The 22555-nt window shown below is 39.6% G+C and overlaps 1 protein-coding gene across 1 annotated transcript in view; it reads right to left on the bottom strand.

Annotated features, from left to right (window-relative positions):
• luzp2 (leucine zipper protein 2) overlaps positions 1-9140 on the bottom strand; it is a 402509-nt gene extending 393369 nt beyond the window's left edge. The window contains exon 1 of the mRNA XM_087996289.1: positions 8927-9140. Within this exon, the coding sequence (XP_087852415.1) occupies positions 8927-8988 (62 nt within the window). The 5' untranslated portion in view covers positions 8989-9140. The remainder of the gene's footprint in view (positions 1-8926) is intronic.
• Between the last annotated feature and the right edge of the window lie 13415 nt (positions 9141-22555).

Genomic DNA, 22555 nt, shown 5'->3' with positions numbered 1-22555 from the left:
TCCACCAGCTTTCTGACAGTCCTGGAAGTGGAGCCACTCTGTTTCAACTAATTCATCCCTCCCCAAATGACTCCACTGATAAGGCATGTTTAAAATCACTGACATTTTATTGACTTAGTCAATGAATATTTTTTGCTGTATGATGTGCCTCTATTAGTAATCCTCTGGAAGTACACCAAAATCATCATTAGCCGTCAGGTTTGCCTAGGTCATAACAAAGATTCTTTCAAGGCATCTGACTGAAAGAGCTTCAGCTTGACATTCTGAGAAAGATAATGGTCCATTGGCATGCAAGTAATGGCACGTCACTTTCATAAATTTATGTAGGAAGTTTGTTCAATGTAGAACTTTCTGTAACAGCCTTTTCTTATTTAATAAGATATGCAGAGGTTGCCATGGGTCAGGTGACTTTTGAGATTTCTGCTTGGACTCAGAGGTATCAGAAGTTTCTGGACATTTCTTAATTAAACTGTCACTTGTAGAAAGTGTTTCCCCTTGAGTGGGGAAATACCAAGACAAAGGACTATTTGCTTGTTGATATATTAAAATATTTGATAAACCCTTAAAACTAACGTCTCCAAGTTTAAAGCTCGGAAAAGTACGACTACAGAGAAACGAGTCAGATTGAGTGGGTGTGAATGTCCATTATCCAGCGTGTGTTGTGTATCAATGGCTCCAAAACGTAGATCTTACAGAACAAGTACAGTGTCTTCCTATTAGTGATCGTCAATAGCACAGGATTGCATACCAAGACAACTGTCAAGTTAAAGCAGAACAACCTGCAATGCGAACCACAGGCTTGGCAGATAGTTTGCATTTGTTTAACGCTGCTGTCAGCACAAGGTGGAGTGGAATGAAAACTTGGTGAATGGTTGGTCAGGAGGCATCAGGAGAGAATGCTGACTCAGTCCAGGAGGGATGGTATTCCAAGGGACCTGCCAGTGAAGAATTGGGATAAAGATTGGGGTCACAGCGTCTGGCGTAGAACAGGGAGAGATTTTCTCAGCGACACCTGGAACAGCAGGTATTGGATCAGTCACCTGATTAAAACAGCCTTCAGACAACCAGTTTTAATTACTCAAAGACCAGGAAACAACTGGTCAGCATGCGTGAAACTGCAGAACATGAGCAGAAAAGGGCAGCAATACCTACACCTTAAAAACGGCAACATATTAAAGTCCCAAGCCTGTACCTTTTCCAATCCATCAGTTCAAAAAGCTGACTGCCTGGTTAAAGAAAGGCTACAATGGACTATATTCATGACCTCCTGAAAATCTCTAAATTCAGGGAACTGTTACAGTCATCATATTATATGGCACCAGCTTTTAAATCTATCTGGATTACCCTCCAGGGAGTCAAAACGCAAGGATTGCAACAAAGGTTTTTCCCGAGACAAGCCAAAAATGTTGTCTGTGAAACATCTGTTTGTTCGTGGCTTGGAAATGTACACTCTCTTCCAACTGTGTGTTTCCCAAGTGCGTAGGCATGCTCGGAATAAGAGACAAAGATCAAAAGAACAAAGAAAATTCCAGCACAGGGATAGGTGCTTCGGTCCTGCAAACCTGCGTCAATCCAGATCCTCTATCTAAACCGGTCACCTATTTTCTAAGGATCTGTATCCCTTTGCTCCCTCCCAGTCACGTATCGGAGTAGATACAGCTTAAATGACACTATTGCTGGCAACTCATTTCATGCACCCACCACCCTCTGCATAAAGAACCTTCCATGCATACCTCCCTTAAACTTTCCCCCTCTGCCCTTGAACTCATGACCCCCAGTAATTGAGTCCCCACCTTTGGGAGGAGTGAGTGAATAAACAATCCTATTTAAACGCTTATTTCAGGTTCATTAATTCAAGACACACTCTGGCATTAAAAACATCTACATCTCACTTTTGAAAAAAAACTGATTTGAAAAATTTATGATTAAGAACTAGGGTTTCAGTTCACTTTCATTCCTATCTGTAGCATCATGCACAGCCAGAGTTAAATTACCCTGGTAAAGTGTGTCGGTGTCAGAGAGCTCAGTTGGCTTGATGGCTTGTTTTCAATACAGAGTAATGCCAACAGCACAGACTGTATTCCCGAACTGGCCGAGTTTACCGTGAAGGACTCTCCTTCTCAATCTCTCTCACCTGAGGCATGATGACAGGTTAAACCTCAACCAGTCGCCTATCTATAACAGGTGAGCAGTCCTATGGTCCATTAGGGCTATGGTGACTTTTATAATTATTGTACATGTTACATCTGTGGAATGATGAATGCCCTGGAAATCAAACTATTCCATGAGCCTACAAAAGTGCAAAAGATTTAATTCAATCACCAAAACTATTTAACGAAGCATAGTCGCAGAATTTTTCACAAGCTCAAACACAACTATTTTATTACAGGCAAATGTCTTCTTCAAATAAATGACAAATAGGTCATCAACTAAGCTGCTTTGCAGGTTAACCTGTATTCCCACTTAATCCCAAGCATACACACATTCCTGCAGAATTCTGCCAAACTAACTTCTGTCAGTTTAAAGCATTTTGTCAAATTTAAAAGAAAGTTTAATTTAAGGACAGTTTACTTTGAAAGGGTTGTTCAAACATGTTCAACAAAGTTTATCTTCAGTAATTAACAATGTTGCATTCGATGACTGGGTGGTGGTGAAGTAGGATCAGAATTATCCTTAAAAGTGTTGCATAAGGCTGATATATTTTGATTTAAAATTAGTCACTGTGCTTGTAACAATCATTGCCAAATAAAGTTTGATTATTTTCCTTGCTTAGGTGAAGAATGGATCACATTAGCAATGAGAAAAGTCACCGGAGTTGAAAGCCAGCATTCGGTCTTCCAGAGTTCATGATAGAAATCTATCGAGTTCCATTTCCCCACTTTGTACTTGGTAGCTGCAAACACAAAATCCTGTCCAATGCGTGCTCAACTTGACACACAATAACCAAGTGATTAGGGGCTCTTGAGGTGGCAAAGTAGTGTCCTTACCTCTAAGCTTAGAGACCTGTTTTCAGGTCTCACCTGCTCCAGAGGTGTGTAATAGCCCCTCTGGACAGGTTGATTTAAAGATAGCAATAATGAAAGATTTTAATGACTGGATGAAAAAATGTATTAAAAACTGACAAAGATAATGCTCAGCACTCATTTTTGCATCCACCAGCTCAGTTCTGTTCTTTTGTAATATCTGGACCACGACAGGTTGCAGTTTAAGCCCAAGGCTTCTGCAGCTCAAGAAACAAACATTGAAATTAACACTGTGCAAAGTTCAATTACTTCGTCCTGCATGCCACAAATAGTGAATTTTGCATACTCCTTGCCTTCACTGGTGTGAGAGGTGTTTGCGAAGGTTGTTGTTTCTGCAAAAACCACAAGGCTGAGTCATGGGGGGGGGGGGGGCGGTGACGGGGGCTGGAAAGAGATGTATGTTAGGCTAGATATGCTTGCACAAACAGTTACAAGCAACTGTATCTTGCTTCTGCAGAAATCGCAAGGCAGAATCATGAGACTATATACCAAGAAATAACTAACCGAAAAAGGAGGTGGTCGACTGGTGGAACACAGATGTATTAACATGACAGTTGCAACTGTCACACACATAGGGAGTTAGTATGAACAAGATAACCAAATAAGAACCAGTGTTGCATCAGCAAAAGTACTAAGACCCAGCTATCAAGTCGGGGGAGGGTCACAGACAGATGTGTTAAGCCGATTAGATTAGCAACTGCACAAAGCAATACAACTATCTGATATGAAGTTAGACGGGGAGTACCGAGAGACTCAACTGAACTGTATAAATTGTAATATAACTTCTTGATCGGTGTGCCTACTTTATGGTCACCCAGCTTGCAAGACCATATGAATAAAGACTGCTTCAGAATTTGACTCTGACTGAAATTATTGAACAGAGCTTCGTTTCTCACAACTGGTGCACTAGAAGGTGGGGCACATAAACTAAAGGATGTCACCAGCTAGAGTATTCCTCCCCTATATTTTGAGGTGGGATGGAGGAGCACAAAGAAGATGGCCTGCCTGCCCTCAATTCTATTGATTGCTCTAAGTAGATTGTTAACAGTCATTGAACAGCCCCTGCTAACATCTTCTGCTGGGTGGAGGCAAGGTTGTGATGAACAGCTTGGTATTTTGCACTGCATGGGATGTTGTAGGGCATAACTGGGGAGTGAAGGATGACAGGGTTGTACCTGCTCTGGGTATATTTCCTTTCCACTTGTACAGGTCTCTCTAACTCAAACCCCCACTGTCACTGTGGTATCCCAGCCACGTCAACTCAATTTCCTACAAGTTCGGAAATTGATCTTCAAAGACACAGAATCATTCAGCACGGAAACAGACCCTTCGGTCCCACCAGTCCCTGTCAAACATAATCACAAAACTAATCTAATCTCATCTGCCAGCTCCAGACCCATATGCCTCCAAATCCACAGACATTTAAGTCAGTACGTTAAAAATTGTACCTACAGCCATCACTTCCTCAGGAAGTTCATTCTACACGCAAATCACCCTCCGTGTGAAGCATTTGCCCTTTTTAAAAAAAAACTCTCTGCTCTGACCTTAAAAATGTGCCCCCAAGTCTTGAAATCCCCCATTCTAGGGAAAAGACAACTACCATTAACTCTGTCTATACCCCTCATTATTTCATAGACTTCTCTCAGGTTAATTGGCCAGCAGCTCTCTCCAATGGCATATCCTGTGACGGGACATAAAGACTCCACTCTGATCCAATTAAAGCTGCTCCCAGTGTATCACTTTGGAAGAGCAAGAAGCACAAACAGCTTTCCTCCAGCATTGGAGCAAGTTGTTCAATCTGTTCCCCTGTAAAATCACCCAAAATGTCAATCACTACAGCCTTCTACATTAGCTTTAAGCCATCAATTCATCCCAAGATATCAATATGACTGAAGCCTCATGTATTTGTAGATAAGAGCCACATATTTACATTGAAGGAGTGTTGATACTGTAACAAAATGTAATTAGTTACAAGCTGAGGTCCCACATTGATATGAACAGCCAGGCTTTCTGATAAATCAAGGACACTGCGACATTTGTGCCTCCCAGCAACCAACTCCCTTACAAAACTGAACGTGGAATTGCATTTGTAACAGAGGTTGTCAACAAGATTACACCTGAACCATCCCAACCGAAGGTCAATGTGTGTGCATCAAATGAGGAAATAAGTTGGTACGATATTTTCAAAAAAAAAAAGCCAATCCTCATGTAAATATTTAAGAATTCTGTGGTGAAAATTTCTTCCCGGGGGTGTGGGGGGGGGGGTTGCTTGTGAGATTCAGTGTTAGCAATGAAAGATTCTTATTACGCAGCAACAGCAGAGGGGGAAAAAAATCAATACTGTTAGGTTACTTTACATAGGAGAGAATTAATCAAACTGTAATTGTTAGGTTGCAAGTTTGCTGATCGTAACAGTGACAAAGCACCTCAGTTGATTGCTAGAGTTCATCTAACTTTGTTGGAGTTGTGTATTTTAAGAGTCAAGAGAAAATTTATAATCGCAATTATTGTAGCCACTTAAATTGTTTTGGACTATAAGAAACCAGTGTCCTATGTATACACTCACACACAATTGTTTATTGGCCTGACTGTCAGTAAGATCTTCTAAAGTCAAGATCTGGATGTCAACTGCTAAAGACAGGAAAGTAATAAGTGGGTGAATTTAAAATATACTTACTAGCAAGTTTATATTTGTGAAAATGGATTTTGCAACAGCAATATATAATTATCAGCAAAATACTGGTGCCAAAGATTCAGTTTATTTGCTGCAATGGACAAAAATTTCAGCTCCTTTGTCTTCTTAGGAAAAATAAAACAAAAACTCATTTTTTTAAATGAGTGAAATACAATATTGTGGGTGGTACAGCAGACTTGACTTTGTTCCTCACCACCACTTAATTTGGTGCAAAATTTCACCATGGGGTCCACTTCCTTGAAATACTAGTGGGTTTATGGGGAAGGGCCACATAGCTCTAGTAATTAGACACGGTGAGACATTTGTTGATTCTATTTCATTTGTTCCACAAATATAATGGCAAGGAATAAGATTTGAAGGACATGAAATCTACTTCTGCCAGTGGTAGTCAATAGATGCCACTTTTTATTATGTTATTGTGGTCACATTATCATTGTTGGTTACTAGACATTAACATTTTTAAGGTTATTAATTTGTCAATCAATTAATCCTAAAATATGTACAACATTGAACAGGCTTTTGATGATTTTATAAAGTATTGGGTTCAATGCTTAGATTTGTTTGCCCATTTCTTGGGCTGTTTTCCTTATGGGTGCAATGCATATTACTGAACATTGAGCACAATAATTATCCAAGGAATTTTGCTGCTGGTTCTAAGAATCCATGATGGGAGCCATCAGTGTAATTGTTGTTTGGTCTTTATGATAGCCAGTTGATTCAGATAGCAGAAATTCTAACCCCCTCTGGTTTACTGAAAGCCAATGAAATGAAGTTAGAGATTTTGGTCTAACAATTACAATGGAAAGTAATGGTGACTGACAAAACTATGGATTGCTTCCCTTTATTGTTTGAATGGTGCATGGAGTTGATATTACACAATATTTAAAGTCCTTTAGTCCAATTCATGAACTCTATCCATACCCTGGAAAGAAGTGAAAAGATTTATTTTCACTTAATTCTAAGGTGTGAAATATTAAGTCAAATGGGAGTCTAGTTATATAATAAAGCATGATCTGACTAAAAGGCAAATTAGACTTAAGGGTCAAAATTGCCTACTCTTAACACATGTTCTTAACACATTGAAATTTACAAAAAGGTTAAGCATATGAAGCCTCAAAATGTGTTGCTCATGAACAAACTCTACTCAAATGAATCAAACAGGCATTTATGGAAATCTAAGGCACTGTCACCAAGTTACATCCAATACTTCAGTACAGCAACATTCAAAAAAGGTTTCCATTCGCATAATGAATTAACATTTAATCTTAATGAAGAAAGTAGAAATAAGGAACATTTTTCCACTGCATTAAATATTCACATCTTGAATCATTGTGACACTGAAGGGAAAAAACCAACATGATAGATAATGTGAACCTGTCTCATCAGCATAAATGTATGTTGATGATCAGATGATATGCTTCTTGGTTAACATCAAATTTTACGTCTGCCTCTATATTTCATCCAATTAACCTTTCGAATTATTGTGCCTGATTAAGGCCACATCTAATTAGACTCAGTATATGCAAAGCAAAGTGCCTCCAGTGTACAGTGACAGTATCCAATCTCTAAGCCAGGAGGCCTGGGTTCAAGTCATATCTGCTCCAGAGGTGTGTGTATTTTATGAAGTCTCTGTGCAGGTTGCTTAGAAAACATCCGTGCAAAGCAATCACAATTTGGTTAGAGACAGCAATGTGGAAAACATCAGAGATGCCAAGAAATGTGTAAAATCACGAAAGTCACACAGTAAAGAAGAACATACATACTACAACACATTGGTATTTCAACTCTTGGAATTAAAACCACATTTGTGATGGGGCGGGAGAAGGAACAATTTTTAAGTGTAACTTGGTTTCTTCCTGCAAGAAATGGTCTGTTACCACAGTGATTACTGTTTTCAATCAACGATCCAAACCCCGGAAGTTCAGTTTGGTCAAGAGGATAATAGCAATAGGTTAAATCTTTAGATTCTGGGCTATGGTTGACACCTGTAATATCAAACAGCGGAATCACATTTTAAGAAGAAGCTACCTCCCTACTTCTCGAATGTATCATTTAAAAATTCGGTGGAAAACTAAACAAATGCAAGAGCAGGCATATAGGAAGAGAAAGAACCGTGCACCTCCTTAATGAAGGCTCGTCAGGCATATCGTGCAACTCGATTCTCCATTATTCTTACAAAATACTCATTGTCCTGGGATCATGCTTGCTTCTCAGAGCTTACAGCTCTCCTTAAAATACTACATCCAGAAACTCTGTTTCTGGAACCACAATTCGAAGTTAAGATGAGACCTCCCGAGTACAAAATAACAAAAGCGACACCTTCAGTTTCATTCATAATGCATTCAGTACCTCATGGGCGCCTAGTCTGAACGAAAGCAGTTATTTGGGACAGGGAAGCGGCCGTAGCCTCGCGGCGATGGGATTGATGATCGATGATGCATTTGTATTGATTTGTTTAGATCTTCTGCGTGGAGACAATGTAACTTTAATAAATCTCCGTGTTATGGCGGGGGGGGGGGGGGGTGTACCACTAGAAGACTGCCCGTCCTCATGTCTACAACATACAGACTGCAGCTCCACACACTCTCCAGCCGAGCGAACTGAACCAATTCATCAAAAATAAAACCGCTACGTCCAATGATGATAAAAATCAGCTAATTGACTGTGCGGAGCCACACGTCAGTACCCACTTATTTACCGATAATTGCTAATTAATTTCAACAGTGAGTATGCATTAAACGGAACCAAGTTAGAATCATGACAGTTTGACAACAGCATTAAAAACGGAAACGTTTCAAGTTGAGGAACTTAAAGCCACTTGCATCTGCCAATTTATTTGACCGAAGCGCTTTATGAACAATATTCTAATTCGTATTGCTGGCAATATCGTCAGAGCACACACATTTATCCCAAGTACATAGTCAGGAATTTAAAAAAGGGAACCTCTGCAGGGATCTTAAAGAACAGTTAAGGCAAGTTTGTGATTAATATGAAAGCACTTAAGCATTAAAATATTGAAGTCCCACCAGCTAAAGCCAACTACTACAAATCACTGATGCAACTTTAATATTGTATCATGAATTAGACCAACATCTAGCTCGGAGCTCTGCCCTGAGAGTCGGCATGATTGAGTGCAATGAGGAATTCAAAGTAGTCAGTCATTAATGACTTGCAGTAATAAAGGCAAAAAAAATGATATTTCACCCACCTCGTACCGAGAGCAATAGCAGGGAAGAGGAGCAAAAAGTAACAGGCACAGGGAAGCTTCATTGCTGCCCTTGCCTCTGCACGCACAGGCTTCTGAATAACTACCGGCTTGCTGCTTTAACCAGCCGAAATCTGCAGAGACAGACAGACTGACAGAGTGGAGTGCGATTTGTTCACAGTGTTTTGATATATGATGTCATAAGCAATCGGGCCGTATTGCGAGCACAATGCAGCGTCTCTCTTGATGTCCGGAGGGTTTTGTTATTACAGCAGTTTAAATCGCGGGTGTACGTGGGGAATGGGTGCTGTCAGCGTCATTCAGACCATCAGCACGGCTTTCCAACAAACTGTGAGAAACATTCTGTCTAATGAGCATCTAGAAATTATTGTTATTTAATCAAAGCATGTCTGAACTAATGAAGCCCACGTTGCCTTGGCATTTGCCAGGCAAATTCGAAATAAACTGTGTCTTCCAATTACCAATTAACAGTTCATTTCCCCCTTTAGTCACAAATAAACGCAGCAAATCGTTATCACGATCAGACCGGCATGTTTCTCCCATTGAACTTTGAGTGCAAAGCCACTATTTTATGGTAAATAAAATCACCAACACATTCCTGCTGTGTGTCATTTAAATATAAATCTTCACATAAGGATATACTTTTGAAGTCACTTGTGGGTATGTGAGCAATGCAACAAGAATATTAATATGTAGACTTAATTGTATGTAATAATTTTAAAGATCTGTCACTGTACAAATTATGGTTTATAATCTTAATTTTACACTTAATGAATTTGGAAATATGTGCTGCAGAAAGTTAACAGTGATAGCCAAGGGACAGAAAATGATAATTAATAACTCTTAGAAATGAATACACCATCTCATTATCATTTTTAACTTTGCTAGTGGTACTTGTATCCAGAATGGTGGATACTCAGTTTCTGAAATTATAGAGTCATGCAGCATAGAAACAGATCCTTCCGTCCAACTCATCCATGCCGACCAGATATCCTTAAATAATCTAGTCCCATTTGCCAGCACTTGGCCCGTATCGCTCTAAACTCTTCCTATTCATATACCCATCTAGATGGCTTTTAAATGTTGTAACTGTACCAGCCTCCACCACTTCCTCTGGCAGATCATTCCATACACGCACCATCTCTGTGCGAATAAGTCACCCCTTTATGAAATCTTTCCCCTCTCGTCTTAAACCTATTACTTCTACTTTTGGACTCCACTACCCTGGAAAAAAAGACCTTAGCTGTTCACCCTATCCATGCCCCTCGTGATTTTATAAACCTCTATAAGGTCACCCCTCAGCCTCGAATGTTTCAAGGAAAATCGCCCCAGCCTATTCAGCCTCTCCCTATAGTTCAAACCCTCCAACCCCAGCAACATCTTTGTAAATATTTTCTACACCCTTTTGAGTTTAACACGTCTTTCTTGTAGCAGGCGGAGCAAAAATGAACACAGTATTCCAAAGGTGGCCTCACCAATGCCCTGTACCGCTGCAACATGATATCCCAACTCCTATACTCAACCTACTAACTAATAAAGTTTAGGTCAGAGTGGTGCTGGAAAAGCACAGCAGGTCAGGCAGCATCCGAGGAGCAAGAAAATTGACGTTTCGGGCAAAAGCCATTCATCCGGAATAACTAAAAAAGGCAAGTGTACCAAATGCCTTCTTCACTATCCTGTCTACCTGCAACTCCACCTTCAAGGAACAAGAGATATACAACATTCATAGGCAATCTTTATGGAGCAGTTTGACCAAAGTTGGAACATAATTTGTCCATGCTTAAAAATGCATCAGATAGCCCTGCTGAATTATTCAACGGAATTGCATTAAAGTACTGTGACATTGGATGTATGCATGTTAAATGTGACATTGACAAATAATTTCTATAAAAAAGTACAACGCCCCTATCTTTTGTTAGCTGTGAATCATATTGCCTGATTTATTGGCTTGTGCTTTATTGAAAGCTGTACCCAGATAAAGTACCATCTATCTGTAAATGTCTGTTTTATTAATGCCATCTTAGCTGCGATCTGTAGGATGTTAATTTGGCAGGATGCACCTGACTCCTTAAAATAAAAATATTTTATGGTAACTTAAATGTTTTACAATGGACAGGATGACATTTGCACTGTAAAATATTTAATACACATGATCTGACAAAACACAACAGACTGGAAATGTGGGAAAATTGAACTGGCATTTTCTGTTTTGATGGGGGGAGGGAACCAATGTAACTCTGGATCCTGGTATATCTCCAATTTCAAATACTGTAGCATTAGTGATTGAGGCATCAGTTACCTAGGTATTAAACTTTGGTGTTCTCTACATTTAAGAGATTCCTTGAACACACATCTTGGACTCAACTTTTGTTCATCTTTCATAATGTATCCTGGTGTGGCTCAGGATCTACCTAGTGCATTTCTCATGGCAACACCTTGACCAATAATAGTGGAATTGCCTGGTTTGAATTTAAATGTAAGTTTGGAGGTTAACTATTCCCAGGTAGCTTCTCCACGGCAATGCTTCAAAGAAACATAGAAAATGGATGCAGGAGTAGGCCATTCAGCCCTTTGAGCCTGCACCACCATTCAATCATGCAGTCTCAGTATCCCATTCCCACCCTCTCTCCATACCCGTTGATCTCTGTAGCTGCAAGGGCCACACCCAGCTCCCTCTTGAATGTATCTAATGAACTGGCCCCAACAGCTTCCTGTGGGAGAGAATTCCACAGGTTCACAACTCTCTGAGTGAGAAATTCTTCCTCATCTCAGTCCTGAAAGGCTTACCCCTTATTCTTAATGTGGAGGTGCCGGTGTGGACTGGGGTGGACAAAGTTAAAAATCACACAACACCAAGTTGTAGTCCAACAGCTAGCTACCTGACAAAGGAGCAGCACTCCGAAAATTTGTACTTTGAAATAAACCTGTTGGAGTATAACCTGGTGTTGGGTGATTCATACCCTTATTCTAGGCTGTGACTCCTTGTTCTGGACTTCCCCAACATTGGGAATATCCTTTCTGCATCTAGCCTGTCCAGTCCCATCAGGAAGTTACATGTTTCTATGAGATCACCCTTCTATCTTCTAAATTCCAGTCGATCCAGTCTTTATTCATATGTCAATCCTGCCGTCCTAGGAATCAGTCTGGTGAACCTTCACTGGAATCCCTCAATAGCAAGAATCTCCTTCCTCAGACTAGGAGACCAAAACTGCACTCAATACTCAAGATGTGACCTCACCAAGGCACTGTATAACTGCAGCAAGACATCTTTACTCCAATACTCAAATTAGAGTTCATTCACCAACCAATCAGCACCTGCTTCCCCTGCAGTGTAATAACACAGGGTCATAGAAAATAGGAACAGGAGTAGGCCATTCAGCCCTTTGAGCTTCCTCTGCCATTCAATATGATCATGGCTGGTCATCCAACTCTGTGAGAAAGTGAGGACTGCAGATGCTGGAGATCAGAGCTGAAAATGTGTTGCTGGAAAAGGGCAGCAGGTCAGGCAGCATCCAACGACCAGGAGAATTGACGTTTCGGGCATGAGCCCTTCTTCAAGAAACTCTGTACCATGTTCCTGCTTTCTTCATGGACCCCTTTGCCCTAAGAAATGTATATAACTCGTTCTTGAAAATATTCAATGTTTTGGCCTCAACTGCTTCCTGTGGCAGAGAATTCCACAGGCTCACCACTGTCTGGATGGGAAACACATCTCCTCATCTCATTCCTAAATGGCCCACTCTATACCCTTACACGATAACTCCTAGTTCAGGACTTGCAGTCATTAAGAACAGCTTTTCAGCTTTTACTCTATCTAATCCTATTAGTCATGATTTGAAGATGCTGGTGTTGGACTGGGGTGTACAAAGTTAAAAATCACACAACACCAGGTTATAGTCCAACAGGTTTAATTAGAAGCACACTAACTTTCGGAGCGACGCTCCTTCATCAGGTGGTAGTCACTATCTCCTGATTAGAATTTTTATGACCTCCTCCTCAATCTTTTAAATCCAAGTGAACATACTATACTATCCTGTCTGAACTGATCCACTCTATCTTTGTATGTCAGCTATCCCAATCAAGGACAGTAGTGGGAGACTGTGTATTGAGTCGGAAGAGATAGGAGAGGTCTTTAATGAGTACTTTTCTTCAGTATTTACGAATGAGAGGAACCGTATTGTTGAAGAGGAGAGTGTGAAACAGACTGGTAAGCTAGAGGAGATACATGTTAGGAAGGAAGATGTGTTGGACATTTTGAACAACTTGAGGATAGACAAGTCCCCCGGGCCTGATGGGATATATCCTAGGATTATGTGGGAAGCAAGAGAGGAAATTGCAGTACCATTGGCAATGATCTTTTCATCTTCACTGTCAACGGGGGTGGTACCAGGGGACTGGCGAATGTTGTGCCCCTGTTCAAAAAAGGGAATAGGGATAACCCCGGGAATTACAGGCCAGTTAGTCTTACTTCGGTGGTAGGTAAAGTAATGGAAAGGGTACTGAGGGATAGGATTTATGAGTATCTGGAAAGGCACTGCTTGATTAGGGACAGCCAGCACGGATTTGTGAAGGGTAGTCTGATTGAATTCTTTGAGGAGGTGACCAAGCATGTGGATGAGGGTAGAGCAGTGGATGTAATATACATGGATTTTAGTAAGGCATTTGATAAAGTTCCCCATGGTAGGCTTATGCGGAAAGTCAGGAGGCATGGGATAGAGGGAAATTTGGCCAATTGGATAGAAAACTGGCTAACCGGTGGTCGAAGTCAGAGAGTGGTGGTAGATGGTAAATATTCAGCCTGGAGCCCAGTTACAAGTGGAGTTCCACAGGGATCAGTTCTGGGTCCTCTGCTTTTCGTAATTTTTATTAATGACTTGGATGAGGGAGTCGAAGGGTGGGTCAGTAAATTTGCAGATGATACGAAGATTGGTGGAGTTGTGGATAGTGAGGAGGGCTCTTGTCGGCTGCAAAGGGACTTGGATATGATGCAGAGCTGGGCTGAGGAGTGGCAGATGGAGTTCAACCCTGCCAAGTGTGAGGTTGTCCATTTTGGAAAGACAAATAAGAATGCAGAATACAGGGTTAACGGTAGGGTTCTTAGTGAGGTGGAGGAACAGAGGGATCTTGGGTCTATGTTCATAGGTCTTTGAAAGTTGCCACTCAGGTGGATAGAGCTTGTAAGGCGGCCTATGGTGTATTAGCGTTCATTAGCAGAGGGATTGAATTCAAGAGTCGTGAAGTGATGTTGCAACTGTACAGGACTTTGGTTAGACCACATTTGGAGTACTGTGTGCAGTTCTGGTCGCCTCAGTTTAGGAAAGATGTGGAAGCTTTGGAGAGGGTGCAGAGAAGATTTACCAGGATGTTGCCTAGAATGGAGAATAGGTCGTATGAGGATAGGTTGAGAGTGCTAGGCCTTTTCTCATTGGAACGGCGAAGGATGAGGGGTGACTTGATAGAGGTTTATAAGATGATCAGAGGAATAGATAGAGTAGACAGTCAGTAACTTTTTCCCCCAGTGCAACAGAGTGTTACAAGGGGACATAAATTTAAGGTGAAGGGTGGAAGGTATAGGGGAGATGTCAGGGGTGGGTTCTTTACCCAGAGAGTGGTGGGGGCATGGAATGCGCTGCCTGTGGGAGTGGTAGAGTCAGAATCTTTGGTGACCTTTAAGCGGCAATTGGATAGGTACATGGATGGGTGCTTAAGCTAGGACAAATGTTCGGCACAACATCGTGGGCCGAAGGGCCTGTTCTGTGCTGTATTGTTCTATGTTCTATGTTCTATGTTCTATCCCAGGAAAGGTCTGGTAAACCTTTGTTCCACTCCATCCATGGACTGAACAGTCTTCTTCAGGTAAGGAGACTAAAACTGCACACAGTGCTGTAAATGAGGTCTCACCCAGACCCTAGAAATTGCTGCAAGACATCTCTGCTCATGCATTTGAATCCTCTCACTTTGCAGGCCAACATACCATTTGCTTTCTTTGCTGCCCACTGAACCTGCATGTTCAATTTCCGTGACCAGTGTACAAGTGCATTCGTATTTTGATGTACTTTCCCATTTCCCAATATGTCACAATTTATATAAAAATCTGCCTCCCTGTTTTAGCTACTAAACTTCACATTTATCCACAATACACATAATCTGCCATGCATTTGCCATCTCACTCAACTTGTCCAAATCACACTGACACATTTCTGCATCTTCCTCACAGTTCCATCCAGCTTTGTGTCACCTGCAGACTTGGAGATATTACATTTAGTTCCCTCATCTAAGTTATTAATGTATGTTCTGAATAGCTGGGATCCAAACACTGATCCCTGCGGTACCCCACTAGTCACTGGCTGCCAATTAGAAAAAAGACCCATTTGTTCTTACTCATTGTTTCCTGTCTGCCAACCAGTTCTCTATCCAAGTCAATACACTCCCTTGCCCCACTGCTTTGCACTTTAATTTTCCATGCTGATTGCTTACACAAATGCTTATCAAAAGACTTCTGAGAGTCCAAGTAAACCACATCCACTTTCCCCCTTATCAACTCTCGTAGTTACATCCTCAAAATAATCCATAGGTTTGTCAAGCATTATTTCCCTTTCATAAGTCCAGACTGTCAGATGTTGTCTATAATTTAGAGTTCCCTTTGAGATTTGGCATTCTTGCAATTCTGTCCTGATGGGAGCAGAGTGAAAAACAGGAATAAATCTCTTTTTTCAGAAATCTTAAATTTTATTTCATAAAACTTTTGCAAAGCACCTTGGGATGTTCTATCATGTTAAAGAATGTTATATGAATTCATGTAGTTTTTATTAATTGATTACATTAATGCAGTTTTTCTGGTCTAGCAAGCAAGTAATCAATTGACCCACAATCCATTATATTTCCTTGAGAGAAGATTCACAACATAAAATCCCTCTCTGATTGCCAATAGCAACTACTATACACTGGGTATGAACGGATGTTCCTAACATCCTCTGTTGCTATGGGGTTAATGATGCGAAATAGATCATAGCTATCTTCCCATTATTAACATGTCATTTGAACGTGTTTATGCATATCAGCAGAATATATTCAATGTACGATATTCTAATAATTTCTAGTGGACCATCCTGAGCAGGATGATGGACTGTGGGGAGCAGCAGAATAGTTCCCAGCCTTTTCTTCCTTGCCTGCCATTTCGCTTTATCCCAGTTCCCTAGTAAATGTGGAGATCCAGAGGAACATGTCAGTTTGACTCTCTGGCCACAATATTAACCTATAGCTTTTATTTACAGACTACAAGATTACTTTTACAATTCTTAAATGTATCAATGTTTTCATTACTTGTGATATTTATTTCTTTCCATGTACAGACTAACAGTCTCAAAAAGTGTGGCTGGAAAAGCACAGCCGGTCAGGCAACGTCCAAGGAGCAGGAGAATCGATGTTTCGAGCATAAGCTCTTCATCAGGAATATTTCAACAAAATTTACATTTTCTGATAAAAAGAGAGTTGTTCACATTTTTCACTTTGCTGTCATCAGGACAGAATTACAAGAATGCCAAACCTCAAAGAGAACTATAAATTATAGACAGGATCAGACAACTTGGTTTTATGAAAGGGAAATAATGCTTGACAAACCTATTGTTCATCAGGAATCTTCATCAGATTTACAGTCTGTTGGCTTCTTTTTTAAGTTTCTACTTCATTAAACAGAGAACAATCTGTAGGCATTGCCATTCTCCGAGGTTCTGAACAGGAGCTCAGTTTTGCGCCTGGTTTCTGAGTTCTCTCATTGGGTAAAAGTGTCCCAGATCAATTTGTTGCTCCCATTTTTTTTGCCTCCTAATAAAAAGCTTCTAATATGCAAGAAACACTTCACTTTGAAAGGTAAGTAACTCACAGCATTGGTGCACAATATGTTACTGCAAACTATGTTGGTACATTGTTGACAGTGTGTTGCTGGAAAAGCACAGCAGGTCATGCAGCATCCGAGGAGCAGGAAAATCGACATTTTGGGCCAGAACCCTTCATTACTGATGAAGGGCTCTGGCCCGAAATGTTGGTTCTCCTGCTCCTTGAATGCTGCATGACCTGCTGTGCTTTTCCAGCAACACACTCTCAACTCTGATCTCCAGCATCTGCAGACCCCACTGTCTCCAATGTTGGTACATTGGTGGACTGTGTCACTCCACTACTTGGCTGCACAGTTAACTAATGCTTCTTCTGTTCTATATTTGCCATTTCTGTAATTCAGCTTGTATCAGCATTATGTCCTTGAAGGAAATTACATGGAATAAAAATTGATTTGAGTTGCACTTGTTTAGTGCATCAAATTAACAATGGGTTGCACTGACCCTATTCTACAAAAGGGATGGCTTCACTTTTAAATTCATTATGGATGTATTTCCAAGGCATCCTGAGTAAATATCTAGCAATTATAATTGTGTACTTCAGTTTGTACACTCAAAGTTAAAAGAGTCTTTTGCAAAATTAGTCATTTACAAGTGGGCTACCTGATCAGGTTTGTTTAGTCATTCCTTGTTGATACAATGAAAGGTAAATTGGAATTATTGAATTTTTGAAAAAATGCACCTTCCCCAGGCAATCTGGAACAGTCAGGGTCCATGGATGTCACATCTAGTTGCTTGACTACTGACACTCTCTGAGCCTTTTTTACATCCAAACTCCTTCCCAACACCCAAAGTCACTTTATGGTATAGTTACTGTTGTAACAAGGAAAAGATGAGAGCCATAGTTGTAGACAGCAACTCCCTCAAACGGCAGAGTGATAGTGATTAGATAATCAGTTGTTTTGTGGTTTTGATTGAGGTATAACTTCTGACTATAAGGCAAGCATACTTCATTGGCTACAAGAACTGTAATTCATAATAAATTGAAAGGTGTAATATATTTCCCGATTTTCCTTAATTTTTGACTTAACTTTGTTCTAGTAGTTTGTATAAAGTTTTATTTCCTGTCCAAAAACTTCAGGAGCATTTGTTTTGGTTTGGTCAGTAAGGAATTATAAGCCAAATATCACTCACTGAGCATTTTGTGTGACATTCGGTCTTCAGGCTATTGTAATAGAACCAATCTATGCTTTACCTTAGTTAGTGCCCATATTGAATAGGAACATCATATGATGTAAATACACTATCCTTTTCTGAAGTGCTGAGGAAGTGTCACCGGACCCAATCTGTTAATTCTCATTTCTCTCCACAGTTGCTGCCAGATCTGATGAGCTTTTCCAGCATTTCTGCTTTTGTTTCTGTCTTACAGTATCTGCAGTTCTTTCAGTTTTTACCTTTTTCTCTTTCTTATTGTTCCTTAATGTTGATCAATCTGTCTAATATTTCAAATACTTTATCTTTTAAACTTTACGACTGTTTTGAATACCCATCTCTTATTATCAGTAATTTTGAGCTTCATATATTTAGCTTTTTAAAAAGCACAGATAATGTTTAGAATGCCAAGAAGCACTCAGCGACAGAAGCAATAGTGAGCTAGATTATCTTGTAAATATGGAACAGTTAACTAGTTTGGCTTATTATAAATAACTGTTGCAAGAGAGTTCAGGACATAAATTAACCTGGGCTGCTGAAGAGAGATTCCTATTGAAAGGAATCACTGCAAACTTATAATTAAGTTTGTAAAGCTATAGATTCATATCTAAAATAGCTATAATCCATGTAGATTAAATTATTGACATGATTACAACCTAATTAGATAAATTATTACATGTAAATGGGCATAAAATCAACTAGATATTATCATAAAATGTTATGACACTGAAACAAGCAGATCAGTCTATCAGGTCTGCACTAGTAATTTTCTCTCTATGATCCATTTAACCTAGTCTCACTATTCTGCTCACTCCACATCCTCCTTTAATATTGAATTTTCTCAAGTAACTAATTCCTTTTTGAAATAAATTATGGCCTCTTCTTCAACAATGGTTTATGGCTGGGAATTCCACATTCTAGTCACCCTCCGCATGAGACGTGCTTTCTAACCTCTTGAATTATTTTTATGATTGTCTTAAATTCATGCCATTTCATTATCTCAACTGATCAGTGACGCTTTAATGTATCGCTATTAACCACATCAAAACTCCTTGTTACCCCGAAGAGCTTTGTCAGGTCACCCCTTCACCTTTTCATCACTTGTGGAAAAATGCATATTTCTGAAATAATACTGTACTCTCTCAGTACTGGCAACATCCTCTTCTTGCTAATGTAACCTTCCTAAATGAGATACCCAAGTCTGCATGGATACTGCAACTTCATGTAGGTCTTACTTAAGTTTAACAGTGGATCCATGCTTTCATATTGGTGTGCATATTGATATAAATTCGACATTCAATGTATTGTGACCCATACAGTCCTATGTGCCACTGATTATTATGTGGATCTGTGTATCAAGATCTTTCTGTTCCCCCTGCTCCATTTAAAGTCTCACCTTTTAAAATATCATTTCATTGGGGAATTGATGCAAAATAATACATTTTGGCAAAGATTTTCATCTTGCATTCTGGTTCCTTTCTCAGGGCAATGCCATAGCCAATCAGAGCTCAAACAACGTGATTTAAAATTTAAACAAAGATTGGCAGTTAATTGTCAGTCATAATTAACTAGGGCATTTTTCATGGCAAGGCCTCGATCAATTGGAATCTGCTTGCTATTAACTTCCATTCTATGCATGCAAGTCCAGTACTAAATTTAAATAATGCAGACTTCACATCTAAGCTTCAAGATTATCTAACTGGTGTGCAAGGGGCATACACACAAAGGAGGATAGTTCATAGTAAACATCCTCCTTGCTCTATTTCTTGATTTACCTAAAGATGAGCTACAAAGTGAGTTTGCAAAGCCAGATTTATTTCTTTTTCTAGCAAGGAAGAATGGTCTGATCAACCACTGATCAATGTGACAATAAGCCTAATTCTAATTCTAACTTTAACCATGATCTAGGGACACAGAACATGCTTAATTTTTTGTATGGATTACGTTTGCTCCTATGTTTACCAGTGAAATATTACCCCTTTGTATTGTGACAAGCAGTAGGAATTGAGTTAAGAATTAAGACGTCTAGAAAAATTGATCTTTTTGAGTGGATTACAATTCATTGCCAAATGTAAAGTAGGAACCCATAAGCCATTTTAAATGATGTGAAAGAGCTATATCAAATGTTAATGAAGTCAAAGTAGAAAGTAATCAAACTTGGAGTTTTTGCGGTACATGGTAGTGGCCCTACTTCTTGACCAGAAGCTCTGGGTTCAAGTCTCACCTGCCACAGAGGTATGTAATAACATGTGAAAATAACTAAAATGACCAACCTTATCCAACATGCATCAAGTGCATTTTGATTGCTCAACTTTGATTACTTAGTAAACTCCTGTTTTTGCAGTTGTTAAGTCGAGTGAGAGGGTCAGTAATCACATTAAAAAATGCAGATGTAATTTAATGTGACCATGTTAACCATTAAACAAATTAAACCCCTACTGTTAATTACAGAATTCATTTTCTCAATTTGTTCACCAAAAATATTGAATTGTTTTAGTTAAAATAATTAAAAGTAAAATTACAGCAAGTGTATGCTGTTTATTCATGGTAATGAGACCACTGGCTGTGTTTATTTTAACTGATATATATTCGATGAGGTTATTAGCAAATACCAAATTTATTACCTTAAAAAGTCCATGGTGAGAATAGCAAGTTGAAACAATTAGATTGAAAATACCGGAGAATGGTTAGCGTTGTTGATGATGAAGGATAATGCTTCGGAAATAAATATGGTAGTCAGGAACTTTGACCATGTACATCCCATTTTTTTATTTAGAAACTGCATCTATTAAGGCAGTTTGTCACAGGAAAATTGCAAAAATCCCCCCAAAAAGCTAAATTTGTGCAAGAATCAATCATTTTACTATTTCTCAAAATATCTTTTACTGTTGGCTGAAAATTTTCAGTGCTGCATTCCAAAAATCAGGAATCTATCAATCTTTACCTTTAAACAAAAATCTCCACACCCTTTTATAGTAAGGAATACCAAACCCTCTGAATAAAATAAAATCACCTATTGGCAACCATCCTCCCCCTTATTTTTAAATGTTAGTCCCTGCTTTTATTCTTCTCAACCCACACCCCCAGAATTAATTTTTAATAAACTCTTGTTGTAAATTCTTGGCAATGGCAATATTGCCTCCCTTCAACTATTTTTGTTCAAAATATATGTCAGTTGAATGTTTAAGAGATAGTTGCTTGTTTTCATAAATAGAGAAATGGTCCACATTACCTAATTATCAGTGTTTTCTAACCTCTGAGTGGTTTCAAGAATGATCAATTGTTCAATTTGACCAGTAGATGCTATTTTCTGAGTCTGTTTGTTCATGCTGCTAATTTCACCTTCCAGCATGTGCTATTATTGAGCCAAGTTCAAACCATGAGTACAGCAGCTTTGCATTCTTCAGACCAGTTTCTGCTCTGAAGTATCATAGCCCCAGGTTTCTAACTAGAATAATCAATATATTATTCTAATGATTTGACTGTATCTTCCTCGATGTTAAACATTGTTCTTAATAAATAAAAAACAACTTTCTTTCATCCAGTATCTTTTGGCCAATACAACACTATGTAAATCGTGTAAGATGTCAAATTGAGACACGATGGGGAAAGAATATCTCTTACACAGCATGATGTCATTGCATTGCGTTATAAAAATCCTCAAAAATACTAAATTATAGAATCATTTGCAACTGAATGGAGAGAGCTTGCTCTCCAGTCAGTGTCTGGGTCCAGGGATTTGTTGTTTTGATCCAAATGTCTGACTTGGAATACTAAGTGCTATGACTGAGTCATGCTGTCAATTTTCATGCAATGCATATAATCACACTTGATAAGTTGTTCCTACTCACAGGCACTGTAAAGCTGAGAAAAGCAGCAAGAGGACAACAAATATAGGCCTACTGTCAAAAAAATTTACTATGTTGTTACACTTGTTTATCCCTCGTTAGCAGAGACAAAGACAAACATTAATGCTGGCTGGAGGACCATCAACTTGATGAGAGTTGTTCTTTGTTCTGCCCAAAACCTGGTTTTCTTGTAGAACAAAGAGTTGTCCTTGACTGAGTGTTGCAGACTGGAACATTTAACAGTCTAGGATTACGTATTGAGGGAGCAACTGATGCAAATGCATCGTAGGGAAAGGTCATCGTCTAAAGGTACTCAACCGTAGTAAACTGATGGACTGGGGATAGACATCATCAGCCTGGCCTCCCAGTCACTTTCCATTTTAATTCCCCTTCCCACTTCCTTTCCGAAATGACCATCCTTGGCCTCCTTCATTGCCACAACAAAATCAGACTGCAAATTGGAGGAACAGCACCTGATCTTCCACCTGGGTAGCCTGCAGCCCACAGGACTCAACATTGAGTTCTTCAGTTTCAAATAGCCTCCTTTTCCATCCCCAGACTCCCTTCCCTGTCCCTCCCCCTCCCATCTATTCCTCTGAACGACCCTTCCTTCCAGCTACTAACCGGATTCATTCCTCCCATCAACCAACCAGGTCGTACGCTCTACTATGTTCACTTATCACTACCTCACCCCTCTGCCCCTCTCCCCACCGAAAGCC

Source organism: Chiloscyllium plagiosum, unplaced genomic scaffold (assembly GCF_037043375.1).
Source record: "Chiloscyllium plagiosum isolate Xiang-an unplaced genomic scaffold, Cpla_swu_hap1 HiC_scaffold_18, whole genome shotgun sequence".
NCBI lineage: Eukaryota > Metazoa > Chordata > Chondrichthyes > Orectolobiformes > Hemiscylliidae > Chiloscyllium > Chiloscyllium plagiosum.
This window is presented reverse-complemented; position numbering and strand designations above follow the sequence as displayed.